Source organism: Crocodylus siamensis, chromosome 5 (genome assembly GCF_052110815.1).
Source record: "Crocodylus siamensis isolate JL-2025a chromosome 5, ASM5211081v1, whole genome shotgun sequence".
NCBI classification, from domain to species: domain Eukaryota; kingdom Metazoa; phylum Chordata; order Crocodylia; family Crocodylidae; genus Crocodylus; species Crocodylus siamensis.
The window spans coordinates 80,177,428-80,203,762 of record NC_143399.1 but is presented as its reverse complement, the minus strand read 5'-3'; the positions used below and the strand labels follow the sequence as shown (position 1 = coordinate 80,203,762).

The following is a 26,335-nucleotide window of genomic DNA, read 5'->3' as shown; positions in this document are numbered from 1 at the left end:
CATAATTTTCTTTGATTTTTTTGAACTTTAGTAATGCAAACGTTTTTAAACCAGTCAATGATTTTTTGGGGTGTCACTTTTTTTCCAGGCTTTTGCAGGGGTACTTCTGGCAGCCACGAGAATATGACCAGTCAATTCCTTATGACTCTTAGGTTGCAAAGTTCTTAACAAGGTTCAATGAGAACACTTAAGGTGTTATCTAATAACTGACATTTTACTTCTCTCACCATGTCTCCAACCTTCTTTCAGCACCCTCTGATTCTGAGACATGTCTACCATATGTGGTAGAATTCTCCCAGCTGATGATACTGCCTCCAGCATTTGCCTATTCCTGTACTATAAATATGTTTAATTTTAAGTGGGGTGAGATACCATCATGTAAGATTTTAAAATTTTTTACTAGTAATGTTTAAGTGATACTGTAGCTGTGATGGTCCAGAAAGTATGAAAGAAACAAGAATCTGTGTGTGGCGGGGGGGTCATCTTTTAATAGACCAGCTGCGTGTTTGGCAGCAGTAGGAAACAAGCATGCAGCAGTAAGAATCTTCCTGAGAGGGAGTGTACTAGTGTTCTAATGTATAGACATCTCTCCCTTGCTCCCCATACATTTTCTAGAACAGGATCCTGCTGGTCTGGGGGAAGCTTGGAGAACAGCAGCAGGTCTCATCTTGACCACTGGGAGAGTCCAGACACAGGAAAATGGCCCTGTAGATTTCCCAGACTGTGATCCCCTGGACCTGCAGGTAGACTTTTAGCCAAATTCAAAAAGGGATTGGACAGATTCTTGGAGGAAAGATGCATTGGTAACTATTGTGTGTGGGAGTTAGGGATTCAGCCTCTGAATCAGAACTTCCGAGACCTTAAATGCTGGAGGCAGCAAGTGAAAGAGGAACAGCGAGGGGGAAAAACCCTAATTATACCCCGTTCATTCTGACTTTCAGCATCCACTCTGCCACTGTGTGTGACACAGGATACTAGGCAAGGTTGACTTCTGGTCTGACCCAGTAAATGACCGTTCTTATGGACTCCTCCTATAGGGGAAGCTGCCATTAGCCTTCTCACATGCTCAGAAGTCCAGCTGCCAGTAGATATCTCGTTGGAGAAAAGATATTCAGGATTTTTCTCCCAGAGCAAAAATGGCTGCTCCAGAAGAAAATCTGGGAACAACCAATGTTAAATCATTCCCAGAAGAGTTTTTCTCTTGAGACAACAGACATCTGTACAATTTACCCTTCTGGAAGAAGCCACAATGCAGTCCTACAGCATCCCCAGTTGCTTTGTTCCTTCTCCGCCCCTCCCCCAACACACACACACACACACACTCCTTGTCCTCCCTGACAGTCAGTGTGTTGCTCTCTGGACTCTGCTGCTCCAGCTGAGCAGGAAACAAAACACCCCCCTTTCACAATCCCCACATTGTGCTTCAGGGAGATGCAGGCAGTATGGGTCAGCCGGTCAGGGTTTTCCTCTGTATGCTGCCATTCTGTCTCCAGGCTGGGTTCCCCCTGGTCCGGAGAAGGCTTTGCAAGGGGAAAAGGGCAGCAGCAGCGAAACTCCTCCCCTGATTGGGAGAAGCTGAGCTGTAAGAAAATGGCTTCCTACCTTCCCCTGGGGACTGCGGTCTGGGGAAGGCATAAAGAAAGCTTCTGCTTGAATTCTCCTGAGTACCAGGGATCCTGGTTTTCTGTGATAAAAAAACTGCAAATTCTCTGATAAAAACCCCAAAATCCATGATTAAAATTAAAGGCCCTCCATAGCTGCTGCCCCCTTGCCCTGTCGGAGGGGGCCCCCAGCTGCCAGCACTATGGGACCAGGGACCCAAGTCCACAGTTCCCTGCCCCCAACAGAAGGCAGCTGCAGCAGGAGCATAGAGCCAGCTCCCTCACTGCTGCTGCTGCTGCTGGCTTGGGCAGGGACGGGGCTGGCTCGTGGCGGCCACACGTGCTCCCAGATCTGTAGAGTGGGCAGGCTGTGGGCTTGAGCTCCCTCCCTGCTTCCCCCCTGTGGGGCCGCTGTAGCCCCGCAGGCAAGACCTGGCGTGGCTGGGAACAGCGGGGCCATGCTGGGGATCTCCTTTCCCCACCGTTGCGCCTCCTCTGCCTGCTGCTGCTCTGAGTGGTGGAGCCCCACATTGCTTCCCTCAGTGTAGCCCTGCATGCAGGAGGCACATCGCTGGGACAGTGCAAAGCAAGCAGTGGCTAGGAGATCCCTGCGTGGCTCTCTGTTCCTAGCTGTACTTGGTCGTGGGGAGGGGAGCAGGACAGCAGGGATCTGGAGGAAAGTGAGCCTGACCTAGGCCTTGGAACTGACTAAAAGCAGCAGGTTTTGCCCTTCCCCTTCTGCCTCCCTCTTCCCCCTGCCCCTCTGGGCAGGGTTGGGGCTTTCCCGCCCCATTTGCAAACAGCTCTTGCAGGCTGGAACTCAGCCAGCCTGCAGAGTTCTCTGATAAAACCAGGAAATCTGTGGTTTTCTCCGTTTTTTCATGGGAAATGGAAAATCCGGCTCCCTGCTGATTACGGAGTTGTCGAGCATATGGGTCTTTGTTGCAGTGAGCGAAACTCTCTCAGGAGAGATCTTAACGATGTCAAAGTAGAAGATCTTTCTCATGAATGGGGTACGTTTACTTCTTGAGAAACTTCATTGGACACCTTTGTGTTGGCAATTTCTGCTAGGGGAAAGCCTAAGTCTGTCCCATCTTGCAGTTGGTCCAATAGATATTACCCACAAAAATCTTTATCTTTTTTTCTGCTTTACAGATAGGTATGGGAGGACCATTGTTCCAGATGGTCTCCTATCCTTCAGCACTAAATTCTGATGCAATTTCAAATAGCTCATTTTGTCATAAACCATGTTTTTTATTCTATAGCGCTACTTTAAAATTGCTATATGTAATACAGTAGTTTTCATAGATTTCATAGACATTAGAGGCTGGAAGGGACCTTGTGAGAGATTCCAGCCCCCCTGCCAGAGGCAGGAAGTCTGCAGTGATCAGATGATCCCAACAAAATAAACATCCAAATGCCTTTTGAATGAGTCCAGAATAGGTGCTTGCACCACCTCTTGGGGGAGTCTGTTCCAGACCTTGGACACTTGGACTGTAAAGAAGTTTTTCCTTATATTGAATCTGAATTGGCCTTCTAGAAGTTTGTGGCCATTAGGCCTAGTTATCCCTTGGGGACACCTGGTGAACAACTGTTCTCCCAGATCCTGATTCACCCCCTTTATATTCTTATAGGCAGCCACCAAGTCCCCCCCGAGCCTTCTCTTGGCCAGGCGGAAGAGTCCTATGTCCTTCAGCCTCTCCTCGTAAGGCTTGGTCTCTTGGCATTTGATCATATGGGTGGCTGTCCTCTGGATTCTCTCGAGCTTATCCACATCCCTCCTGAAGTGGGGGGCCCAAAACTGGATGCAGTACTCCAGCTGCAGCCTCACTTAGGCTGAGTAAAGTGGGAGGATGATGTCACTGGGCTCAGGTTCATCCTGTGGTCAATCAAGACCTCCAAGTCTCTTTCGGTTGTGGTGCTAGTGAGCGTAGCACCACCAAGCCTATAAGTATGATGCTGGGTTTTCCTCCCAAGGCGCAGTACCCTGCATTTCTCTGCATTGAATGCCATTAGGTTTTGGTCTGCCCACTTCGCAAGCGTCCAGGTCAGCCTGTATCCCCAGCCTGTCCTCCAGCATGACCGCCTTCCCCCATAGTTTAGTGTCATCCGCAAACCTTTCCAGTCCTTATCTGATGCCCGAATCCAGGTCATTAATGAAGATATTGAAGAGTACTGGCATGAGCCGTGAGGGACTCCACTGGTAACCTTGCGCCTCGTTGATTTGTTCCCATTGGCTAAGTACCCTTTGGGTCCAACCCAGGAGCCAGTTCCCCAGCCATTGGACGGTGACATGGTTGAGGCCACAGTTCCCCAGCTTGGTTGTGAGGACATCGTGGGAGAGCAAGTCAAAGACCTTCTTAAAGTCCAGATAAATGACATTAACCTAGTCTCCCTTGTCTAGGGAATGCGTCACCTGGTCATAGAAGGAGTAGAGGTTGGTCAGGCAGTAATAAACCATTCCAGTAATAAAACCATGTTGGCTGGCGTTCAGTAGGTTGCCTTCCATTAGCCTGTTGCAGATGGATCCCTTGATAATTTTCTCCAAGATCTTTCCAGGGATGGACATCAAACTGATAGGTCTGTAATTCCCTGGATCTTCTTTCTTCTCTTTCTTGAAGATTGGGACCATGTTGGCTCTTTTCCAGTCTTCCAGTACATCATCCAAGGGCTATGAGCTTTCAAATATCTTGGCCATAGAGCATGCTATGATGTTCGCCAGCTCTTTTAAGACTCAGGTGTAATCCATCCAGGCCCGCAGACTTATGGATGTCAGGCCTCTCAAAGTGTTCTCTCATTTGATCTATGTCAATTGTGGGCCCATCTCCTGAGCCCCATCTCCTTTCAGACTTCCTAAAGTCATAGAATGCTTTTATATCACTTCGTCCATAGAAGCCCTACCACTATCCTAAAGATTGACACCAAGCCAGGCAACCTGGCTCAGCAATGGTGGCACACTACCTTCCAGCCTGCTTCACCATAACTCTCTGCAGAACTCCTGATGACCTGTTGTGAAACCCCAAGGTTGTGTGTAACACAATTTGAGAGCCAACTATGTAACACAGACTATTGCCTGTGTGTTTCATAGGTGTGATCAGTTTTTTTTTTAATTCTGTTAAATTTTTACTGAGGTTTACCTTTCTTTGGGAGTGTGTTGAAAAGTGTCTCAATTGCACATACTGGAAAAATGGGATTTTAAGGTCTCCTGCCGTACATTTGCATTTCTTCAAAAGATCTGAATATATTTTTGAACAGTTGTCCAAAATTTATTATACCGATCAGTTCCTAGGTATTGAAGCTTTCTAATAAACTATTAGGATTAAATTCAATATTATTATGTATAGGTGCTAAGAGTGGTGGATATGAGCCTATTTTCTTGTGTGTGTTATTCCACATTTTTTATTTTTGTTTTTGTAAAGGGGTGCTTATAATTTGGCCTGGAAGATTTTAGTTATGATAATATATTAAGTTTCGCTGTTGGATAGAAGCTCTGAAACACGAGATTACTAGATTCTTTCTGTCTGGGAGATTTTTTTTTTTCCTTTTAGACCCAACACAGGGATACCAAACACTTAAATGCATGTATTGTATACACTGATTATACCTCAGGGAACACACCTCCTTTTCATATAGTCTGTTTCATAAATTTATCAAGCTCCCTTTTGAATTGGCTTGGGTTCCTTGCCCCCTTTAGTTTTATTCAGAAAACAATTTCAGAACTTTATCCCTTTGATTGTTAGAAACCATGTTCTAATTATCTGTGTAAATTTTTTTTGTGACCAGCTTGTAGCCCTGGTGCCTCTGCTTAGTAACTCTCAAGAGGCTGTGCCTCTCATTGTGTGTTTCAAGTGGTGCTTTTAATTTTATTCAGCTGTTTTTTCACAAAAGCCATTCAGGGTGACCCCGATATGCAGGCCATTTAACAATGGAGGTTTAACATTGGAGGTTCACTGAAGAACCCAAAACAGTAAGGGGGAAATAGCCCCAGGTTTTGGAGGTTGAGAGGGTAAAAAAAAATTAAAATCCTGGCTTGGAGAAGGGCAGCATCTTTTCTTAATGTCTACTTTTGATGCAGTGAGCAAAACTAATTTCCATGAAGGGGGAAGAAAAAAACTGGAATCATGGTGACCATTGTCTAAGGAGATGATTGGATGTTGTCAGATACAGTTCTCTGAAGTTTTTCAGAAATATGTTTTTGTGTAAAGACTCCAAAGAGAAAAGGTGCTTCCTGAGGTATGTAGTTTCCTGTGAAGGCTTGGCTTATAATAAAAAAAAAAATGTGGCTTTTGAAGGACCTAAGCTTTCATGAGACACTGCAGCTATTTCCTACTCGAAGATGTTTATTTTTGTGGGAAAACTGGAAGTTTTGGAGGGCTACTTCCCCAAATTGGATAAAAGAATCCATATTTTAACCTGTGAGCCGTGCATCTTCACACACTTCATTAATGTCTGCAAGCAGATGTTTTCTCTTTATCTGCCATTCTATTTATGCTTGTTTCATCAGTTTCTAAACAGGTAAGGTAGTCTCCAGCAGGAGTGGGCAAAATAAAGCCTGCGGGCTGGATTCACTCTGCCAAGGCATTTTATCCACCCTGCAGTGAGGCTGGAGCAGTGCAGTGGCTGGACCCTGGGGTGGCTCCTTCCGGCTCCTGCTGTTGGACTTGGCCCCCCTGCCCAGGCACTTTGTCCTGTCTGCTTGCACCCGTAGCCAGGAGTGAGACCTGTGCGGGCAGGGTGTACAGCCAAGTGGATGGGATGGGGCCGTGGGCAGGGAGCAGCATCCGGGAGTGAGATGGGCAGGTAGGGCTGGGGATTGGAATCCCAGCGTGGTAACAGTATGGGGCCAGGCCTGGGGCAGAGCCACAATCTGCTGCCAGCATGTCCCTGCAGCGGGTGCCAATTCCATGGGTAGGGGTGTGCGGGGAGTAGATTGCGGCTCTGCCCCAGTCCCTGGCCCTATGCTGTCACTGTCCTGGAATCCCGATCTCTGTTCAACTGCCGGCCCTGCCCACACATGCTGCACCCAGATGCTGCTTCCCCCTCCCCCACCCTCAGCCCCGTCCCATCTGCTCAGCTGCATGTCTTGCCTGCATGGGTCCTAGCCATCTCCATGGAGACCCTGGGATCGCTAGGTGGTGACAGCATGGGCCCTGGGCCTGTGGCCTGGGACCCAGGGCAGAGCCATGATCCACTCAGCACACGCCCTGCCCACAGAACCACATGCAGGGAGCGGATCGCAGATCATGGCTCTGCCCCGGGCCCAGCCCCGCACTCCTACCACCCTGTGATCCTGATCCCAGCCCCAACCCTGGTCCTCCTTTTGGATGCTGCTCCCCGCTGGCCCACAACCCCATCCCAGCTAACTGACCACGTGCAGGGGCCACTTGGGGAGTTATGGTGAGCTACTGTTGGGGGCAGTACTGATCCAGCCTGTCACAGCTCACTAAAACTCCTAAAGTGGTCCTCCAGCCAAAATAATTGCTCACCCCTGGTCTACAGGGTATCAAGGATTACAATAATAGGTGTTTAAAGACCAGTGGCTGTTTTTTTTTCTTATGTGGATTTTCTCTAGTTTATGAATTGCCTCCAAAACATGAAAATTCTATAAAGAACCAATACATAAGAGACATGAATGGAATTGATCAAGAAGGGGGTGATGCATGCCAAAGCTAAAAAAAAAAAAGAAAATAACATCTGATCTAGTTTTTGACAGAAAAGTGGGTACTCAATGAAATAAACCATGAAATTGTCTCCTTTCTATGGAAAATGTTGATAACTAAAAATCTGATTAACTAAATTTTAAAGGCTTCAGACAAAAAACAAAAATTTGCTTTGGGAAATACCATTCCCATGTCTCAAAGTCTGGGTACCTTGTGTCCCATTCCTCATGGTGGGCTAGAGGGGATGCACCATGTTCATATGAATCCCATGGTTCACTGCAGTATTTCAGCAAGTGGGCGACCACTTTCACTTCATGGGAAATGTAGTCTAGTTAAGGAAGCCTGTCCCAGGGATAAGAGTAATGGCATGAACCAATCCAAACTACAGTTCCTGTGAGGCCTCATGATCACGTTTCCTCATGTAAATATTTGCTTTTATTGGAGAGGTGTGTTTTTTCTCTGCTGAAAAAGTCGAGTTTACTTCAGAATAATAATAAGCCCTATCCATCTCCAAAGGACAGTGCTGTTTTTGGTGGAAGCAAATGATAGATGAATTGGTGATGAGGGAAGGGAGGAGCATATTCCAGCATGGTCTGTTGAATAATGAGCCTTCTGAGCCTTTTATGATAGTTAATATTTATTTATTTATTATATATTTATTAAATTTATATGTGACCTTCCCAAAAAAGACTCAAGGCTGCTTGCAGTAAGGAAGCAAAGAAATTGTTAAAACAAGAGAACAAACCAGCTTATAAAAGCAAGTCAAATATGTGGGATATAAACATAGTAATAACAACAACAACATTAACAGTATCCCAGTTTCTCCTTGCTTGCTCTAAACATTTATCAAAATAGGCTTCTTTAACATTTTGATTACGCTAGCTTTGTCTAGGGCTCTGTGGTGATACCCTCATGTTATTTAAAATACTTGGGCAAATATTTAGTATTTTTAATACAAGGCACACTAGCTTCCAGTAATTGGAATAAAGCAGCTCTTAGACTTCTAGATTTTCTGGAGAATTGAATTGCAAATATTAGAGAGCTATAAGTTTTGGGACTTCTTTAAGGGGAAAAAACATTAAGAATGGAAATAAATGAGAAACTGAAGGTATTGGACACTTAGTACACTTACCTGTTTGTATGTCTTCCAAATCCAGTGGAAGGTCATCTCAGCTTTTTGGTATTTGAAGTGTAGGGCATCTATTTGGTACAATCATAAATCCAGACTATTCATTTGAGATGAACTGAAAATATATAAATAACAGATTCAGCAGAATGCGAGCCATACATCTGGATAAGGCAGTTGTAAAAAGAAAAAGGGTAATTTCAGGGCCAGATAATTCAGTTAAAATGTGCTAGAATTCCTTATCTTGTAATCATTAGCTTTGTTTGCACGTGGTCATGAATAGTAAGTGGAAAAAGAGGTAGAAAATTTAGTGCTTCTAAATGAGGGGTGGCCAACCTGCGGGTCCGGAGCCACATGCGGCTCTTCAGAAGTTAATATGCGTCTCTTTGAATCTTTGCGCAAGCACTTCCATTTGGAAGCTGGTCACTGTGTGCTGTGCAGAGATTCAAGGAGATGCATATTTAACTTCTGAAGAGTCGCATGTGGCTCTGGACCTGCAGGTTGGCCACCAAATTGTTTATAATGGTTTCAAACAGAACAAAGTTTCAGAAGGGTTTTGGTCCTGCTTTTTAATGCTTCTATCCTGAATAAAATTCAGCAAATTAATCCTGGAATACTAGTCAGTACAAAGCCATGTAAATATTCAGTGAAGGCTTTTTAGTGAATCTATGATTTAATTTTGGGAACAGTATATAAGAAGGGTTATACACTTGCTTTATGTCCATCATACCAGCATAATATTGGTGTTGGAGGATTTGCAGATTACAGGTAACCTGGTGGAGCCAGCAGTGAGCACACCACCTCCATAGGTCCCACAGGGCCGCACAGGACAGGGAATTCAGCTCAGATCTCCCGGGTCCCGAGCCAACATCCTTACCACTAAGCCAAACTTCCTCCCCATTTAAGATGGTAACTTTTTTTTTTTTTTATATATAAAGATGTTTGTTATTTTGGGGTGAATGTGTAGTTTTATGTTCATACTCAGTTACAAAAGTTTATAAATGCAGAAGGTTTAGCTAACATTTTTAGCAACTTATACTTAAAATGATAGCTACAATTTTATTAAAGCCAGTTGTTTAAGATTGTCTCCCTACGGCTGAAACAGATGAGACTCCTGAATAAATTATTGCGGCTTACAGCAACAGGAGTAAGTTCAGGTTTTGTTCATATTAACTAGGCACATAATGTGTGTCAAGTAATACTGTTCCATTCCTCTGTAATTGAATTGCCCTGTCAGTGTCAAATGGAATAATAATAATGGAAAAACAGTTTATTAAAGGCAGCAATGTGTATGTGATGATTTTTGTGCAGTGAATTTAATGTCTAATGGTGTGGTGTCAAGAGATTTCTACATAAAGGTCAGTCCACTTTTTTTTTTTTTTTTTAATTCTGCTTGAAGCCTGGATTCTATAACAGTTGTCTTATTTGATTGCTACAGTATACCAATAACCTGACCTGCATAAGGCATATACAATAAGATATTTAAATTTAGAGGACCTAAGTTGGGGGACTCAGGCTCATGTCAGCAGTCATAAAGAGCCTTGTATCCAAAAGCCTTGGAAGAAAATGGAGGCAAAAAGGTAGAAGCAACAACTTCAGTGCAATTTAAAAAAATTTATGGCAATGCAGTTACCATTGCAAGATGGAAAAATATTTTAGGGCTTAAATTGTTACAAATTGGAAACACCAATAAGGAAGATGATCCAGGAACTGAAGTTGACAAACTTTAATAAATAATATCTGATAGTGGATGAGAAACTGAATGCTGACATGGCTAAATATTCTGAGAGCAAATAAAAGATGAAAAGCCATGAAAAGAGCTTGTATTAGTATTCAGTAGGTTGGAATACTTGCTGTTTTGAGGGATATACATAGAGCACATTAAAGAATCCTGTAAAATCTAGAAGAGATTATCAGACAGAGACTTACAAAGGCTTTGTCTACATAGGCAAACCAACTGAAGTGCAAAGTCATGCATCTTAATACTCTGCTGAGATTGCAAACAGAGAGAGAGAGATAATAGGTCATTGTTTTAAGGAATGTGCCTTTGGACTTTTGTCCCAACAAAAGACTGATTTCTGGTGTTTGCTCTGCTCCAAATCCAGATTTCAAAATTAGAGACAGAAATAGTTCCCTCTCTTGGCTGGTTGCTATTTTACCTGAGTTCTTAGTCAATGATGGGCCACAGTGTAATTAGGCTAATGGCTCACATTTTCAGTGCTAGCTACTAATCACTTGCAAGGATTTCCCAATGGATCATCCAGGGCCACCACAAGACAGGTTACTTATGTTTCAAGCCTAGACCTACATGGTTTTTAAAACACAGTGTAGAGTCTTATCTATGTAATATGACGGAACATTCATTGGAATATGTAGCTTGAGGGTAAGTAACTCACAGCATGCATGATTATATAGCATCCACTTGTGCTACTGTTGGAGTCAGGATACCGGGCTAGATGGACCATTGATCCGACCCAGTGTGGAACTTCGTATACCACAAGTGACACGAACAGCCTGTGTGTAGCATGTGGCAGATCAGGGGAGGAGCAGAGAACATTGCAACATGGAGCTGAAAGCAGAGCAACAGGTCAGGCTGGGAGCATAGGGCAGGGAGCAGAAAGTGGGAAGGGTCCAGGGCTTATCTTGTGACACCTGCCAGAAAGGTTGGCACGTTGTTGTCTGTCTTGAATTAGAAATACATTTTTATTCTTATCATATTTTAGAAACAAAGAACTTCCATATAACCTATTACTTTTACTAAACCCCACAAATTGTAGTATGTGGAGCTCCCAAATGCAGTTGTTTCCCTCAATGTAGCTGGCTTTCTTTCTTTTCTTCTGTTGCTTTTTTAACAAAATATAGGTAGTTTTATGAAACCTGTTGAATGCCTTGTACAGTGTGCCAGTGTGAAATGTATAGTATATGCATTTTATACCAACTTCTTCATGTGGACACTCTTGCCTGCACCTGAACTGTGAACTTCCCTGTGTATCTAGACCCTACATTGCAGGACATGTATATACTCCTAAGCCTGCACTTTGTGAAATTGTAAGCTTTCACGCCTGCTGCTGGGTTGGGGTGGCAATGTGGTCATAGTCCATTGCTATAGCTCCAGAAATAGAAATTTGGGCCCTGTTCTACAGTTGGGCCAAAGACTGCCCCCCAGGTATAAATGAGTACTAAGTTAAAAGGACTGGGGAGCAGAGTGGCAGGACATAATGCTAGTCACATTTTTCTCTTGTGCATCTTAGACTACAGAAACGGGTGCCCTTCAATCTTACTAACCTCATGAGGTGTTTTGGTTCAAATAGACCTTTGACTTCCTGCCTACCAGGCAAATGGGCATACAACAGGGAACAAGGCCCAGGGAAAGATGCAAGAGGGAGTTCCTTACAGCTACTCTGTGAGAAGCCCAGAAAATGAGACCTGTAGAGGAGACAGGCTCAGCTGGAGAGGGGTGGGGAGCCCCAGAAGGGGGATTTTTAAGGGCTGATAGTCTCTGGAGTAAAAGACTGACAAGACCATGAGGTGTAGTATGACCCTATTGGGTTGCTTTGTTTTGAATTGTGTGAATAAAGCCATGATAGAGAGCTAGAACTGCTCTGTGCAGTGTATACCTTTGCCTTCCCTTGCATTGTGCCTGAGCTGATGAACTTAAAACCACCTACCTTTGTCACTAGAGAAAGAACAGTCAACCATACCTACTGCTTATAATAATTTTAGAAAAACTTCATGTCCCTGGAAGAAAATAAGTTTTGTTTTTTCTCTCTGTTTGGTTGCATTTACTTGGTACAGATGTTCTAATGCCTGCTCTACAATCATGTCATTAAAACTTTCTACAGTAAAGTATGGTCAGTTGAGATGAAAGTCATGAAGTGGTGTAGGTATAATGGTGCTGGGTGTGAACAGACATTTACTTGAAGCAGTGATCTGGGCTGTGCACCAGCTTGTATTGTTACAAAGGTTTCAACCCTGCTTCATCCAAGATTAAAGTTGGGATGATTTTAAGTGATTTATTGCTACAGGCATGCATACATAGCAATTGGAGTGTAACAGCTACTGTGCCATCCTGCTACCCCTTCCCTTTTGAAATCTCTCCAACTGAATGTTTGTTCATGCCTCAAGTGTCTCTGTGCCTAAATGTTAGGCACTTGGGTTTTGCAGTGGAATTCACAAAACCAGTTTGGGGGCTTAAGTTCCCAGCACTAAATGGGGAGAATCATGTTGCCCACAGCTGGAGTTCACATTTACAAGCTTAATTAAGAAAATGTTAAAAGTGTTGGGGGCATTGTTTTTGTTCAGTTGGTTCTTTTTCCATGATGTGCTGGTCATCTTACAGTGGTGTTATAACCACAGTGGTCCAGGAATTATGCTAGAGGCAAGGATTTCTTAGGGTGATTTTTTTTTTTTTTAAATTGAATTAACTGCATAGTTGGGATATTTGGACAGGCTTTCAAATACAAGACTTTCTTCTAATGTAACTTTATACCAATTATGCAGTTGGTCCAATAAAAGTTATCATCCCAAGAAATCCTTGCTTCTTGCATGATATAGCAGAATTATGTGAGAAACAGTACCCCATGCATGGTTACATAATTATAGGATGGCAAAGCAATCTTGGGCATTGTCTTTAGCATGCAGTCTACGTTTGCCTAGAGCGAAGTATTGTCAATAACATTTGCAGTCTTTATTAGCACCTGCAGCATAAAAGTGGGGTTGGGTGTCTCTTTCATTTCATCCCCCCTCCCCCTTCACTTCTGGCAGGCGCTGGACTGTACTTCATCAACTTTTGCTTCTGGACTTCAGTAAAAGCCTACTACCAGTTCTCAAAGGGGATGGTTGCATTATTGATAAGGCTCTTTCCCTGTCCTCACTGGTTACAACAATATTTGGATATAGTAGGCTGTCACTGCCTGGGATGGTATGGTTTACTGCCTCACTCTCATGTTTGGCTTATAGGCATACAGGATGTGGGACAGGGTCTCATTCTTGTAGCCATATCTTGGGCATCTCTTGTACTGGTTGTCCTAGCAAATGGTGCCGTTAAGCAGGAGGCTGTTGAAGCAGGGCCCAGTGGATGAAGCCCAGGTCCACAAAGTGGGTGAAGCAGGACATGATTGCTGACATCTACATTTGAGGTGACCTCAGAGACCTTGCCCTGGTCAGGTTTTTCCTTCCTGTTGCTGATATATTTTGCCTATGCAGTCTCTTTTAGGAGCCACTCCAGGTAGCCCCCTCAGTTGAGAGGTGATAATCCAGTTGGCAGTTGAGGCCAAAAGCCGTGAGACTCCCAGCGCCCCCCACTCTTCACACCACATCCAGCAGCAACTGATACTCTTTCCCATAGCAAAGCAAAGTTCCTGCCATCTTGCCCAAACTCTCCCTCCATTCATCTTTTTAGGAACATGGATAGTTTCTTGCTGGATGGCCAGGGGATGACTACCCCAGGCATTGGGAAATGCCCAAGTAAAGGATGTATTCAAAGTCTGTCCCAGACTTATGTGCCTCCTCTTATCCCTGAGTTAGGTACTTGTGTGTGACTAGGATTCACAGTCTGCATCCATTCCTAGAGTTAGGTACCTTAATCCTGTTTTTGTGTAAAAGTGATTGACCTACTCTTTTTTTTTTTAAGATGTAGATCGGGGCAGACAATTACTTTGGGTGAAGGGCTGCTTACTGAGTTTTGGCAAGCCATCGAGGGCCACATGACAGGCAGCCAGGGGTAGATAAATATTAATTTTCTAAATTTTTTTAGGGGTCCCGCGGGCTGGATGGAATGGTCGGATGGGCTGCATCCGGCCCGTGGGCTGCATTTTGCCCATCCCTGTTATAGATGGTCCCAATGTTGTCGATGCATTTTATCCAGTGACTAAGACAAAATGTATAAGTAGTCCCTAGAACTCAGGGATCACTCCTTCCCAGAGGAATCCTTTCATCGCTGGCCTCTAGTCAGGTTGCATCTTTCTCGCTGTCTTGCAGTCCTTCTTGAACGTCGGCTAGGCTTCAACAGGAGTGGTGTGAGTGTTCAACCCCATACTATAAACTGATCTTAGACAGGAACAAAGCACGCCTATCAGCTTGGGCCCCTGAAGAAACTTAGGCACTGGAGCACCTAGTTTGTGAAATCCAAGTGGCCGTGAGTGAGTCACAGGTGCATAAATACTCGGCTCACCCGAAATATCAGTGCCACTGGCCATTTGCAGTAAAAGGAATTTGGGCAACTAAGTGTGTTTTCACTAGAAAACTTAAAGCACCTAAGTGTCCAGAGGCTGTGTATATGTTAGTGAGGATTCTGGCTTCTGTGAATCGCATTTCTGCATTTTGATACTTCAATTCTATCCAAGTCCTGCTATGCACCTAAGTTCCTTTGGGAATCTCACCCTTAGTTCTTATTCTTTTGTAATGACTCTAAATCCTCTGAAGTAGAGCATTGCCTGGTAAGAATGTGTGTAATGTCTTGCAAATATCTTCTTTTAATTGTTTGTGGCTCTAAAATACACTCCTGTTTTTCTTGCTCTAATGCAGGGATGCCAGACACACTTGGCTCTGTGGGCTGGATCTGGACTGCAAGGTTTTTTGCAAGGCAGATCCAGACCCACCCCTGTTATTTTGTGAGCAGCAATGATGGTGGGACAAGTGGCACTATGAATTCAGGAAACTGATGGATTAACTCAACCCTTGCCTTGCTCTTCAGCTGCTGAAATGCATCCCCAACGGGGCTCCGTATCCTGGAATTTGGTGGCTGGCTGTACCCCACTCATGCTGCTTCTGAATTGCTGACTACTTCAGGAGCCCCACAGCCCAGATGACACTGCTCCATGGGCCAGATCTTTGGCACGGAGGCAAGCAGCTGCTTCAGTTCCAATTCTGGCCCTGGGCCAGTGCTGGGATCAGAATTGCAATTGCTTCCTGTCCCCCCTACTGTCCATGCCCTTGCCCCTACCCCCTCTACTTACCGTCTGGCCTGGGCTCCAGTTCCAGGGTCTGGCTGGAGCTGCTGCCACCAGTGTTACAAGCCATGCTGGGGACAGAGCAACTATGTGGTCCATGCTGTGGGCTGGGATGGTGATGGAGTCCTCCACAAGCTGGGAGGAAAGGCCAGTGTGGGGGGGTAGAGCATAGGTGGGAAGGCAGAGGCTGTGGAGGGAGGGGAAAGCACTAAGGAGGCAGGTACTGGGGGTGCATGCATTGAGGGCAAGTAGACAGGTCCTGGGGGGGCAGGCACTGTGGGAGAGAGTTGCTGGGGTGTGCAGGCACTGTGGGGGGGGGGGGCAGGTAGCAGTGGGGATAAGTGGTGGAGGGACAGGTGGGAAGAGGCAAAGGACAGGGTAAGGCTGCTTAACTCCCATCCCTTGCCCTCTGCCACTGCTTGCCCTACTGCAGCAGTTGAAGGATTAATTTAAGATGACCGTCCAAAAACTAGATTTGACACATGGAAAATAGTAACAAATTTATAAATTTTCCATGTGTAGAATCTAATTGTGGGGGAGGGAATCTTAAATTCTGAATCCTGTTGGATTTGGGTAAATACATTTTCAGAAGCAAATTCAGACTCGCGGGGCATGTCTACATGAGACGCCTACTGCACATTAGCCTAGGGGTGCACCGATAGAGATTTTTGGGAGCCAGTACTGATAGCTGATATTTAAGGAGTCGTATCGGCTGATACCTATCTGATATCTGATAGCTGCCATCAGGTGGTAAGTCCAATGTAATTGAAGGGGAGAGAAGAGCGAAGGGGCATGGGGGGGCAGATGAATGCCACCCACAGTGAGGGAGAGAGGGGGCGGGGATAGGTGCTGTCCAGCTGGGCCGAGGGTGGGGCACAGGACAGGCGTGGCTCGTGGTGGGGGCAGCTCCCTCTGCTGCTTGCACCCTGATTGGACCGATGTATTGGTGCACCTCAACATTAGCCTAGTAACACCGCACAGAAACAAAGCAGAGCACAAACAGTGATAATAACCTGCTGTGTAGTATTATTAGGATAATGCCCAGTAAGTATCAACTGTCTGCCAGCGCTAATACACAGTAACTCTAGGTACTGTGTATTTAGTTAATACATTGTTAAGCAAATACTGAACTAAATTCACAGTATCTAAGGCACATTAATGAACGTGTAGACGCACCCCCTTTATTTACTTATTTACTTACTTATTTTAATTACCCTTCTAAGTAACTTTCCTCTATGACTATTCTTTCCTAAAAGCACTGAATCAGGAATATTTTTAATAAGATTTTGTAAATTTAGCCAAGTCAGAACAATAAAGAACGCTAGTTATAAGCAGCTTCTCCAGCAGCATAGACCACTGTTAACCATACATTTTGTCAGATCTGCTATTCCATAGAGAAGCAGCAGTACCTGACAAGAGGATGCACTGCTGGATAAACTAGGGAACTTCAGGGGATTCTGACTTAGTTTTAACGGCAAGCTTCATTGCCTGCCCTGTCACCCGAAAACTCCTCATCTTTGTTCTCTGCAGTTACATGTTTCAAATAGAACTTTATCTTGTGTCACAGGTTACCTCACCGTACGGCCTGGGGAACTGGCAACTGTAGTACAGCCTGTTTCTGTTTAGATACAAGTATCTGGTAATATCCACAATCATAAATTATAAATGTATTGACTGGTGTTTTTAAATCTCTGCTTTAATGTCTGTTTTTATACAGTCACCTCTCTGCTTTCCTTATCCACTTCCTTTTTCAGTGCTATTTGTCATTTGTGTAATAATACTACGGGTTAAATTTTCTGCTGCCTTGACAGCATACAAAGGATAGCAAAGAAACGGCCGCTGTTTTGTTTTCCTGTTTGGACCATCTCTTCATGCTCACACTTAACGTGTGTCGGTGTGCACATCTTTGAAAAGAGAACACTGCAGCATAATTAAGCTTGGAATAACATGTTGGCTTCCGCAAAAGAACTGGGAACACGGGGTAAAGAAATAGGTGAGGGAATTGCTTTGAGATGTTAGAGAGCACAAAGGAACCATGACGGGGGAATCTGCTACAGTTCTAATGGTTTTAATGTATGTGGTCTCATTGTGGGATCTGGGTCTGAGCTGAGGGTAACAAAAAATATGGAATGATTTTAAACTAGCGTGAAAGGCTTAACATAGTAACCTGTTAACCCTTTCCTTATGCCAAGACTTTAATTTTATTTTCCACAAATAAAGGAGTGATATCAAATAAGCAAAAACACAGTCTTCTGCCTCTGTATCCTCTTTCATATCATAGTAAAGTTAAAGACTTTTCCAGTTCAACTTCTCACCTTCCCAGAAGAGTTAAAATGGAGACTTGAGGTCTGTCTCTTCTACCTATGACTGTACCTAGGGGTAATGGCAAATGCCTTTCAGACTAGAACAGGCTGCAGAGCAGCATAATACAACTAATGGTTGCTAACAAATATGCACTTCAGTCAGACAGTGGAGACCAGAGCAAACTGCCTGAAGCATGAGAGGGATAATTCAAATTTAGAAGAAATTCTGAGATACAGTGTATCAATAGAGATTGCTGAATAGTCCCCATAATATAATGATAATCTTGAATTTCTTTCTTGTACTCTTTTACTATCTGTACACATTAAGTTCTGGAAGCCTTTACATTTCCATTGTGGGTCTGATCTCCAGCTTGAATGGTCTGCTCGTGGATTACTTTTCCTGTTCTTCCTTTGTTTTAATGCTTAATCTTGACTTCTTTCCTCTGTCTTCATGTACCAGATTGGAAGTAGAAGGCAGCCTGCAATGAAGGGTGGAATCATTTACCAGCCTTGCAAAACAATAAAGCGCCTCCTGTTTTAATTGTGCATCTCTTATTAATATACTAGTTGGTCAGTAGAACATTGAGTGTTGGTTGGAAAATTTGCCATTGAATGGCTTGCATGGTTGAATGGTATCCTGAAAGGTGTGTTGCCTGTGGCTACTCCCAGTATGTGAAAGTACCCTTCGCTATCTCTTTGATGTAATCTGTTCGGGTGAGACATTTTATTCGCATAAAAAAGTAAACTTGTAGGACTTAATTTTTATACTGTTTTAAATATATCTATGTTTCCTCTGTCCATTTACTTTGATATTCTGAAACAAAATTGCTCTGGCTCTGATCGAAAACCAGTTTCTTATAAGTGTGCCAGAAATGTGATAAATGCTAATCAAATGTAAAACAATGAGTTAGCTGTGACATTTTAGTATGGAAATTAAACGCTATGCAAACCCTAGCCTAAGGAAATAAATTGTAAGAAAAAATATTAATTTTTATGTGATAATTAAGTTTTCTTTGCTTTTCATTTCTATGTCTAACCAAATTTGAGTTTCACTTTTATAAAAGATGTTATTATTGCACAGCCATTTCAAACAAATTTAATTTATATTAATGAAAATGATTGCCATTATTGCTTTAGAAGCGTAGATCTAGAATTGGACTTACAGAAATATTGATGTTGTTAGTTGAGGGTAAGAGACTCAAAGAAGATTAAAAACATAACTTGGCCAAATGTTTTTGACACTAGCATAACCCTGATAAATAAATACCTACCTACAATTCAGCATGATGATACTTTTCACTTGGTGCTCTGGGATTTTTCGTCATAGGAAGCAAAGAAACATAACTGTTATGCACTGGTCTTGCCCTTTATTATTGAAGAGAGAAATCTTTCTGCATTCTGGATTGATGGGATTCTGTGTTCAAATTAGGAACAAAGGCAACTATTTATCCAGAGTCCAAAAAATTGTTGATTCCAGCCCCTCACCTCCACCACAGTCAAAATAATACTATAAAAACAAGACCCAGCACAACTTGCATGTGTTCCAGGTAAAAAGCACTAGTGACAAAGGTACCACTAGTGTTCTGCAGTTGCAGAGAAGTAAGTGGTTAACATGTAGTTGGGTAACTCCAGAGGCTCTAACAGATCTGTGATTCTTGTAAGACTTGCAGGAATTTCAGTAGGATTTTTTTTTTTTTTTTTAGCAGGTGAACATGATAAACTTGTCCGTTAGTCTTGAATAATACCAATCATATGTTGAGTTTTGGGTGAAACCAAAAGGATGAATCACTGTTTAAAATCATGCCCTAATTGATGCCCTTTATATGCCTTAAATGGTTCAGTATCTGATAAATCAGTTTGGTTTTGACAGGAATTAATTCTTTTTTTGAGATAATTGGTAGATGTGACTACGTGTATACCATTTTCTTGGAGGCCCGAGGTCTAAATTTACAGTCCTTTTTTGATATCCCAAAACATTTTACAGGTTATCCTTTCTTAACGGTTGTTCAAACTGCTTATATGACATTCACTTCAGCTTGTATCTTAAGTTAAAGTGCAGTAGTAGTTTAAACATTTCATGGCATTTTCAAAATCATAGCTGATGTTAATCCTAGAATCCTGTCCAAATTCAAGGGAATTATTTTTAAAGCAGCATGGAATCAAGACTCCCAAGACTGCTAGCATTGACACGTTGGTATATGTTACAGTTTAAGTACAGTATATGTTGCTTGAGTCGTCTTAGATTCAAATTAGAAGACATTTCAGTATTTTTTACTTTAAATTGTCCCCATGGTAAAAAAAATACAGTATTGTATTCCTTCATTTTCTGTCTTGATCTGTGGTTGTGTTTTTAAAACCCATTAGAAGTAAAGATTTGTGTGTTCTCTAGACGTTAGCAGCATGGGGGTAAGGAGGGTATTAATTTATTTTTGATGCTGTCAGTAAGATGTTTACTTTTTGTGACGTTGAAAAATGTTTCTTGGATACTTGTTTGAATACTGAGCTGAATTCTGGATGCTTCTTAACTTTAAATATCTGATTTGAAGAATTTCCTCTCCTTGTTAACTTGGTCAGTGATAAGTTAGGTTGTGTTGCTGCAAAGGTCTCTCCTGCTTTTTTACTGCAGGTGTTTGTATGATTTGCTAACTTAACTTCAACAGAGATCTTAATTTTTTTGTCTTTCTGCTTGCTTTCTGGCTTCATCAAGGACTAAAGAATAAGTTATTTTATCTCATTAATGTGGCTTGCTATATTTATCAAAAAATTGTTGTTTACTATTTCTGTTACATTGCATCTAGTGGCTCCTGTTGAATAGATTTGGGCCATTTTGGGTGCATTCCCATGAGCATTCATGTGCAGTTTGTGGTGCCTCAGAGCTGTTTGAGGCATCACAAACTGTACACATCACACGTTCACCTGCTGCTAATTTGCAGTGCTGTGGGTCTTTTTGACACTGGGATATCTCAGTGTCAAAAATAATGCTATTTAAAAAAAAAAAAAAAAGAGGCACATATGGCAGTGTGTGCCACCAGCAACTGGAGCCTGGCCAGCCAGAGCCATGCTCTGGCTGCTGGCCAGGCTGTAAGCAGCCAGTTTGGCACCATCACTGCCCCAGGAGGCCCCCAGAACCCCAGGTAAGGTGGCTGGGGTCAGCACAGGTGCTGACTTCAGCCTCCCCTATCCCACCCAGGTCCCTTTGCTGTGTGCTAGAGCACATGTGCAGGGGCATGCCCGAGAACGAATATTTGGCCTTCAAGAACACCCCCCCCCCCACAACCGCATGTGCGCTCTTGGGCATCCAAGACGAAGAATGGTAGGTGAAGTGATTTGCCAAATGTCACACAGCCTCCTGTAATTTCCCCCTTCTCACCCCCCTCTTTCAGTATCCTGTCCACCAGATGTATCCAGTATTCAAATAAGTTTTGTTCAAGGGGCTTGGCAATTTCTGACATCAGCAGTTTCCTACATGATGCTAATGGTTATTTTTTGGACTCAGAATCCAGGCTGCTTTTTAGACATCTGTATTCAGTACTTTCATGAAGAATTCCTCTGTGGACTGTTAGTAATTGATGTAATTTTTTTTAGAGGTGCATTGATACTTTGGTCTGGTTATCGGATTGGCACCTATATAAAGAAAATTGCTTGTATTGGAAATTGGCCTGATGTGGCTGATAATTTGGCTGATAAATGCCTGTGCATGCAGATAGCTGCAGCGCAGCATATAGGTGGCATGAAGCACAGCCTGGCAGTGTGGAGAGCTGTGTGCAGCTAGTAAGTCTGTTGTGGTAGAAGGGGAGGGGGGAGGGAAGAGGCATGGTAGGGGCAGGTCAAGGCACCTGTGGTGAGGGAGTAGGGCTGAGGCAGGGCAGCGTGAGATGAAGCTGTGAGTGGCTTGTCTGGGGTGCGGGGGTGGGGGAAATGTGGTTCCTGCTGCTGCATGCATCCTGGGAAGGCATGGGGGGAGGAGGGAGGGCTCATGCCCCTGGATATGCACTGGGCATGTGGGGTGGGCTGCTGCTGCAGGCTGGGGCTGCTGCAGGCTCTTTCCACTGTGTGTGTGTGTGTGGGGGGGGGGGGGGGGGGGGGGGTTGGGTCAGGGCTGTGCTTGGGCCAGGCAGCAGTCCTGGGAGGGGGGCCATAAAGGGCCTGTGGCAAATTTTGGGGTGGCTGCAATTCCCACCCCCGTAGCCATCTCCCAGTGCTGCCACTGCCCACCCCGAGCACAGCCTGGCCCAGCTCCTGCCAGGAAGAACCTGGCACTGGCCCAGCCCACAGCTATAGCCTGACCCATCCCACACAGATACAGGGTCACATGCCCCCCCCCCCCCCCCCCCCCCCCGCCCATGTCCTCCTGGAGTGCATGTAGTGGCATAAACCGCCCCCCCCCCCCCCCCCCCCCCCCCCCCCGCCCACTGCTTCACTCTGCTGGCAGCCCCTTTTCCAGCCTCAATCCCACTCCCTCTATCACCGCATGGGCCTTGATCTGCCACGCCCCTTCCCCGCTCCCCCTCCACCACAGTAGACTTACCAGCTGGATGCAGCTCTTCAAGCTGCTGAGTTGTGAATCAGAAATTGGATTGGTATCAGCCAATGTACCTGCTTAAAAATTGGCTATCAGTATCAGCCCCCAGAATCTCTATCATGCATCCCTAAATTTAACTGTAAAAACAGTCTCAGGTTATTTTTCATTATTTTTTTTCTGGCAGTTCTCTTGGCAAGGAAGATGGCTCATTTACGCCTGGCTGTGTCAGTAGTAAGATATGTCAGATAACTTATAAATCAAGATTCATCTTCCTAGTTTTTATCAGCTCACAGTGGGACATATTTTTGGTAGGGTAGAGAAAAGGCAAGATAGGATGCAACTTTGTTTTGGTCTTCTACTTTCCCCATCGTGTTTTTCTTTCCTTTCTTTTTGGTCGGGGTGGGCAATTATTTTGGGTGGAGGGCTGCTTACTGAGTTTTGGCAAGCCATTGAGGACTGCATGACAGGCAGCCAGGGGCAGATAAATATTTAAATTCTAGATTTTTTAGGGGCCCCGCAGGCTGGATAGAATGGCCTGGTGGGCTGCATCCAGCCCTCAGGCTGTACCCCTGCTCTTGGTGCTCTTCCTGCTTGAGTCAGTTATTTGGAGAGGAATTTACAAAAATCTTCAGCCAGTGGGAAGAGGGGTATAGATAGCTTTGCTGCAACTTCCTAGTCAGTGGATTTACTTTTTCTTTTTTTGTCTTCACAGTAGTTGAAGTTCTAAAGGGAGAGTAGAAGTACATTTTTTTTCAGGATAGGAAAAAGGAGAAAATTGAGCACACGTTTTTTTACTATGTGACTTCATCCTTTTAACATTGACCACTTAGTCGTATCAGTTTTACATTTGTAATTAAAAAAAATAGTCAGTACCTCAAGAAAGAGAACTGTTGTGGTCCATATATGACTCCCATCCACATGTCTGTGTATATGCGAGATGCATAGAACGTTTGTTTTTATATTTATGTAATCTGATACAGATCTCTAACTTTTCTTTTTGTTCTATTAAAACAGGTGGTGTGTCACAGCTTGTCTACCATTCCTTCACGAAGTCAGTGTTTTGATATTCTTCAGAGTGGCATCTGTAAATACCTGGTAAATCATTTTTTATTTTTTTATTTTTTTTACTTCTATCCAAATACGTATGCATTTTAAAGCAGTTCATGGTAATCTTTATAATATTAACTCTTGTACCCAGTATGGCAACACAGCTGAAACAAATATTTTCAATTCCAAGGTTCTCAAAAGGAACCAGTAAACTTTGCTTACCCGTCTTAAAGGGGCCTGTTGTTTTTTTTTTTTTTTTTTCAGAGGACTGATGTTCAATACTTTCTGAGAACTTGGTGCCATTTTCAAATTAGATAAACAGAAACGTAGGCAATGGACAGATTCAACAGTTGAAGCACTTCATACATCTCTGAAGCACTCGAGAAATGGCTGGCATGCTCCAAAAAACCCTACCTACTATTTTGGAAACACTTCCATTTTGAAGCTCTTTTAGTTACTCCCGTATGCTATAGGGAGTGTAATAGTGGGCTGTTAGTTATCAGGCATTCCACAGTGCTGTGCACCCTACCTTGGAAATTTATTGGATCAAGGCTTCCATTGGAAATGATGACTTTCACGTACAGCTGTGTTCTGTTCTCCAGTTAGGAGTTGTTTGTAGACTTTAAGCTTATACATTCTGCCAAATACTTGAGTTATTTCAGAGCAAAGACTTATTTTGCATTTCCAGTACTGGGTTTTCCTTCTGTTTTAGCTGCTTCCCTGGGACTGTTAATCACATTGCTGATAACGACTAGGAGGTAGATGTTGGTAGTGGTGGCTGTCCCTTGATTTGAGGTTGATCTCTACCACAGCTCATTGACATGCCTTGAGGTGATTCCAGAGTGCAGTCCTTGAGCCACAGGCCCATCCGTAAAAGTTGTTGGTTTTTCTTCAGGGTTAGAGTAGGCTGTAGGTTAGGATGTCTCTCTTTTTCCTTCCTCTGCGTTCTCTTCTCTGCTTCGAGGGCAGGATGCTTTGCCTCGAAGCAGGTTGCCGCTTGGTAGGAGTTATGGCGCCATTGGAGTTGGTCAGCAGCCAGCTCTTCCTAGCTCTTAATGTTTGTTGACTTCAGTTTTCTTGAGGTATGCCATCATTGTGTCCTTGTAGTGTGTCCTTTGGCCACTGCAAGATCTCAGGCCATTACTTAAAGCTGCAAGTAGAACACTTTTGGGAGTTGAGAGTTGGGCACCACACACACTGTCTGGTCCAGCAGGCTTTATGCTTGAGGATCACTGACTCCATGCTGGCAATATTGGATTCATCAAGGATCATAGAATCATAGAAGTAGGGTCGGAAGGGATCTTGTAGATCTTCAAGTCCGACCCCCTGCTTGGGCAGGAGAAAAAACTGGGCTCAAATGATTCCAGCCAGGTAGGCATCAAGCCTCCTCTTAAAGACCCCCAGGGTAGGAGCCAGCACCACTTCCCTTGGAAGCTGCTTCCAGCTCCTAGCCGCCCTGACTGTGAAGTAGTTCTTACAGATGTCTAATCTAAGCCTACTCTCCAACAACTTGTGACCGTTATTCCTTATTACGCCAGGGGGTGCTAGGGGAAACCAGGTCTCTCCCAAACCCTTCTGGTCCCACCTAGTGAGTTTATTGATGGTCACCAGGTCCCCCCATCGGCCTTCTCTTGTGAAGGCTGAACAGGTTCAGGTCCCGCAGTCTCATTGTAGGCTCTGCCTTGTCCCCAGATCATGTGGGTGGCCCTCTGGACCTTCTCAATGTTGTCCACATCCCTCCTGAAGTGGGTTGCACAGAACTGGACAAAGTACTCCAGCTGTGGCCTGACCAGTGTTGCATAGAGGGGGAGGATCACCTCCTTGGCTCTGCTAGAGATGCACCTGTGGATGCACGACAAGGTCCGGTTAGCCCTGCCAACCGTGACCTCGCATTGTCGGCCCATGTTCATCTTGGAGTCAGTAATGACTCCAAGATCCCTTTCTGCCTCCATGCTCTCAAGAAGGGAGTTTCCCATCTTATAAGTGTGCTGCTGGTTTCTGCTGCCCAAGTGCAACACCCTGCACCTGTCAGTATTGAAACTCATCCTGTTTTTGTTAGCCCACCGCTGTAACCTGTCCAGGTCTTGCTGCAGTCCTTCCTTCCCTACCAGCGTGCTCACCTCACCCCAAATTTTTGGTATCATCAGTGAATTTAAACAGGTTGCTTTTCACTCTGTCGTCCAAATCGCTGATAAAGAAATTGAACGGTGCGGGCCCAAGGACCGAGCCCTGGGAGACTCCGCTGCCCGCTTCTCCCCAGGTTGAATACGACCCATCCACCACCACCCTCTGAGTACGACCCTTCAGCCAGTCTGCAATCCATCTGACTGTGTAGGCATCAATGCCACAGTTGCCCAATTTTTTAATGAGGATGGGGGGAGATGGTGTCAAAGGCCTTGCTGAAGTCCAGAAAGACTACATCCATGGCAACACCTGCATCCAGTGCTTTTGTGACCTGATCATAAAAGGCAATCAGGTTGGTCTGACATGACCTGGCCCTAGTGAAACCATGCTGGTTGCCCTTGAGCATCATCCCTGAGGCCAGCCCATTGCAGATGTGCTCCTTGATGATCTTCTCAAAGAGTTTCCCTAGGACTGAGGTAAGACTGATGGGTCTGTAGTTGCCTGGGTCCTCCCTCCTTCCTTTTTTAAAGATGGGGACCACATTGGCTATCTTCCAAGCATCTGGCACCTGGCCCGAGCACCATGAGCACTTGTAAACCTGTGCCAAGGGCCCTGCAATAACCCCTGCTAGCTCCCTCAACACCCTGGGGTGGAGAGCATCTGGACCCACTGATTTTAACACATCTGTGTGGATATGCATGTTGTTCTGTGGGTTTCTTGTACTTTCTGTACTTTTGAAAGAGCCACCCAGATACCACATGAGGAGTTGCTGTAGTACAAAAAGGATGCTGGTGTTTGTGCAGCAATCTTTCCTTTTGATGCAGAAGATTTTCTGGAGGCATTGGTGATACCACTCCAGGCTCTTGAGATGATAATTGTAGGTCGCTTACATTTCACATCTGCAGAGGACTGCCCCTCAGTACCACCCTAACTAATTTCCTGAGATCATTGAAGTTGGCCCTCCAGAAGTCTAGCACTGCTGCACTACTAGTTGTCTTTCTC

At 44.3% G+C, this 26,335-nt stretch overlaps 1 protein-coding gene across 1 annotated transcript in view; it reads left to right on the top strand.

Moving 5' to 3' along the window:
- TEX10 (testis expressed 10) overlaps positions 1-26,335 on the top strand; it is a 121,490-nt gene that overhangs the window by 79,087 nt on the left and 16,068 nt on the right. Inside the window, exon 12 of the mRNA XM_090049451.1 lies at positions 23,177-23,257. Coding sequence (XP_089905577.1) covers positions 23,177-23,257 — 81 coding nt within the window. The remainder of the gene's footprint in view (positions 1-23,176; positions 23,258-26,335) is intronic.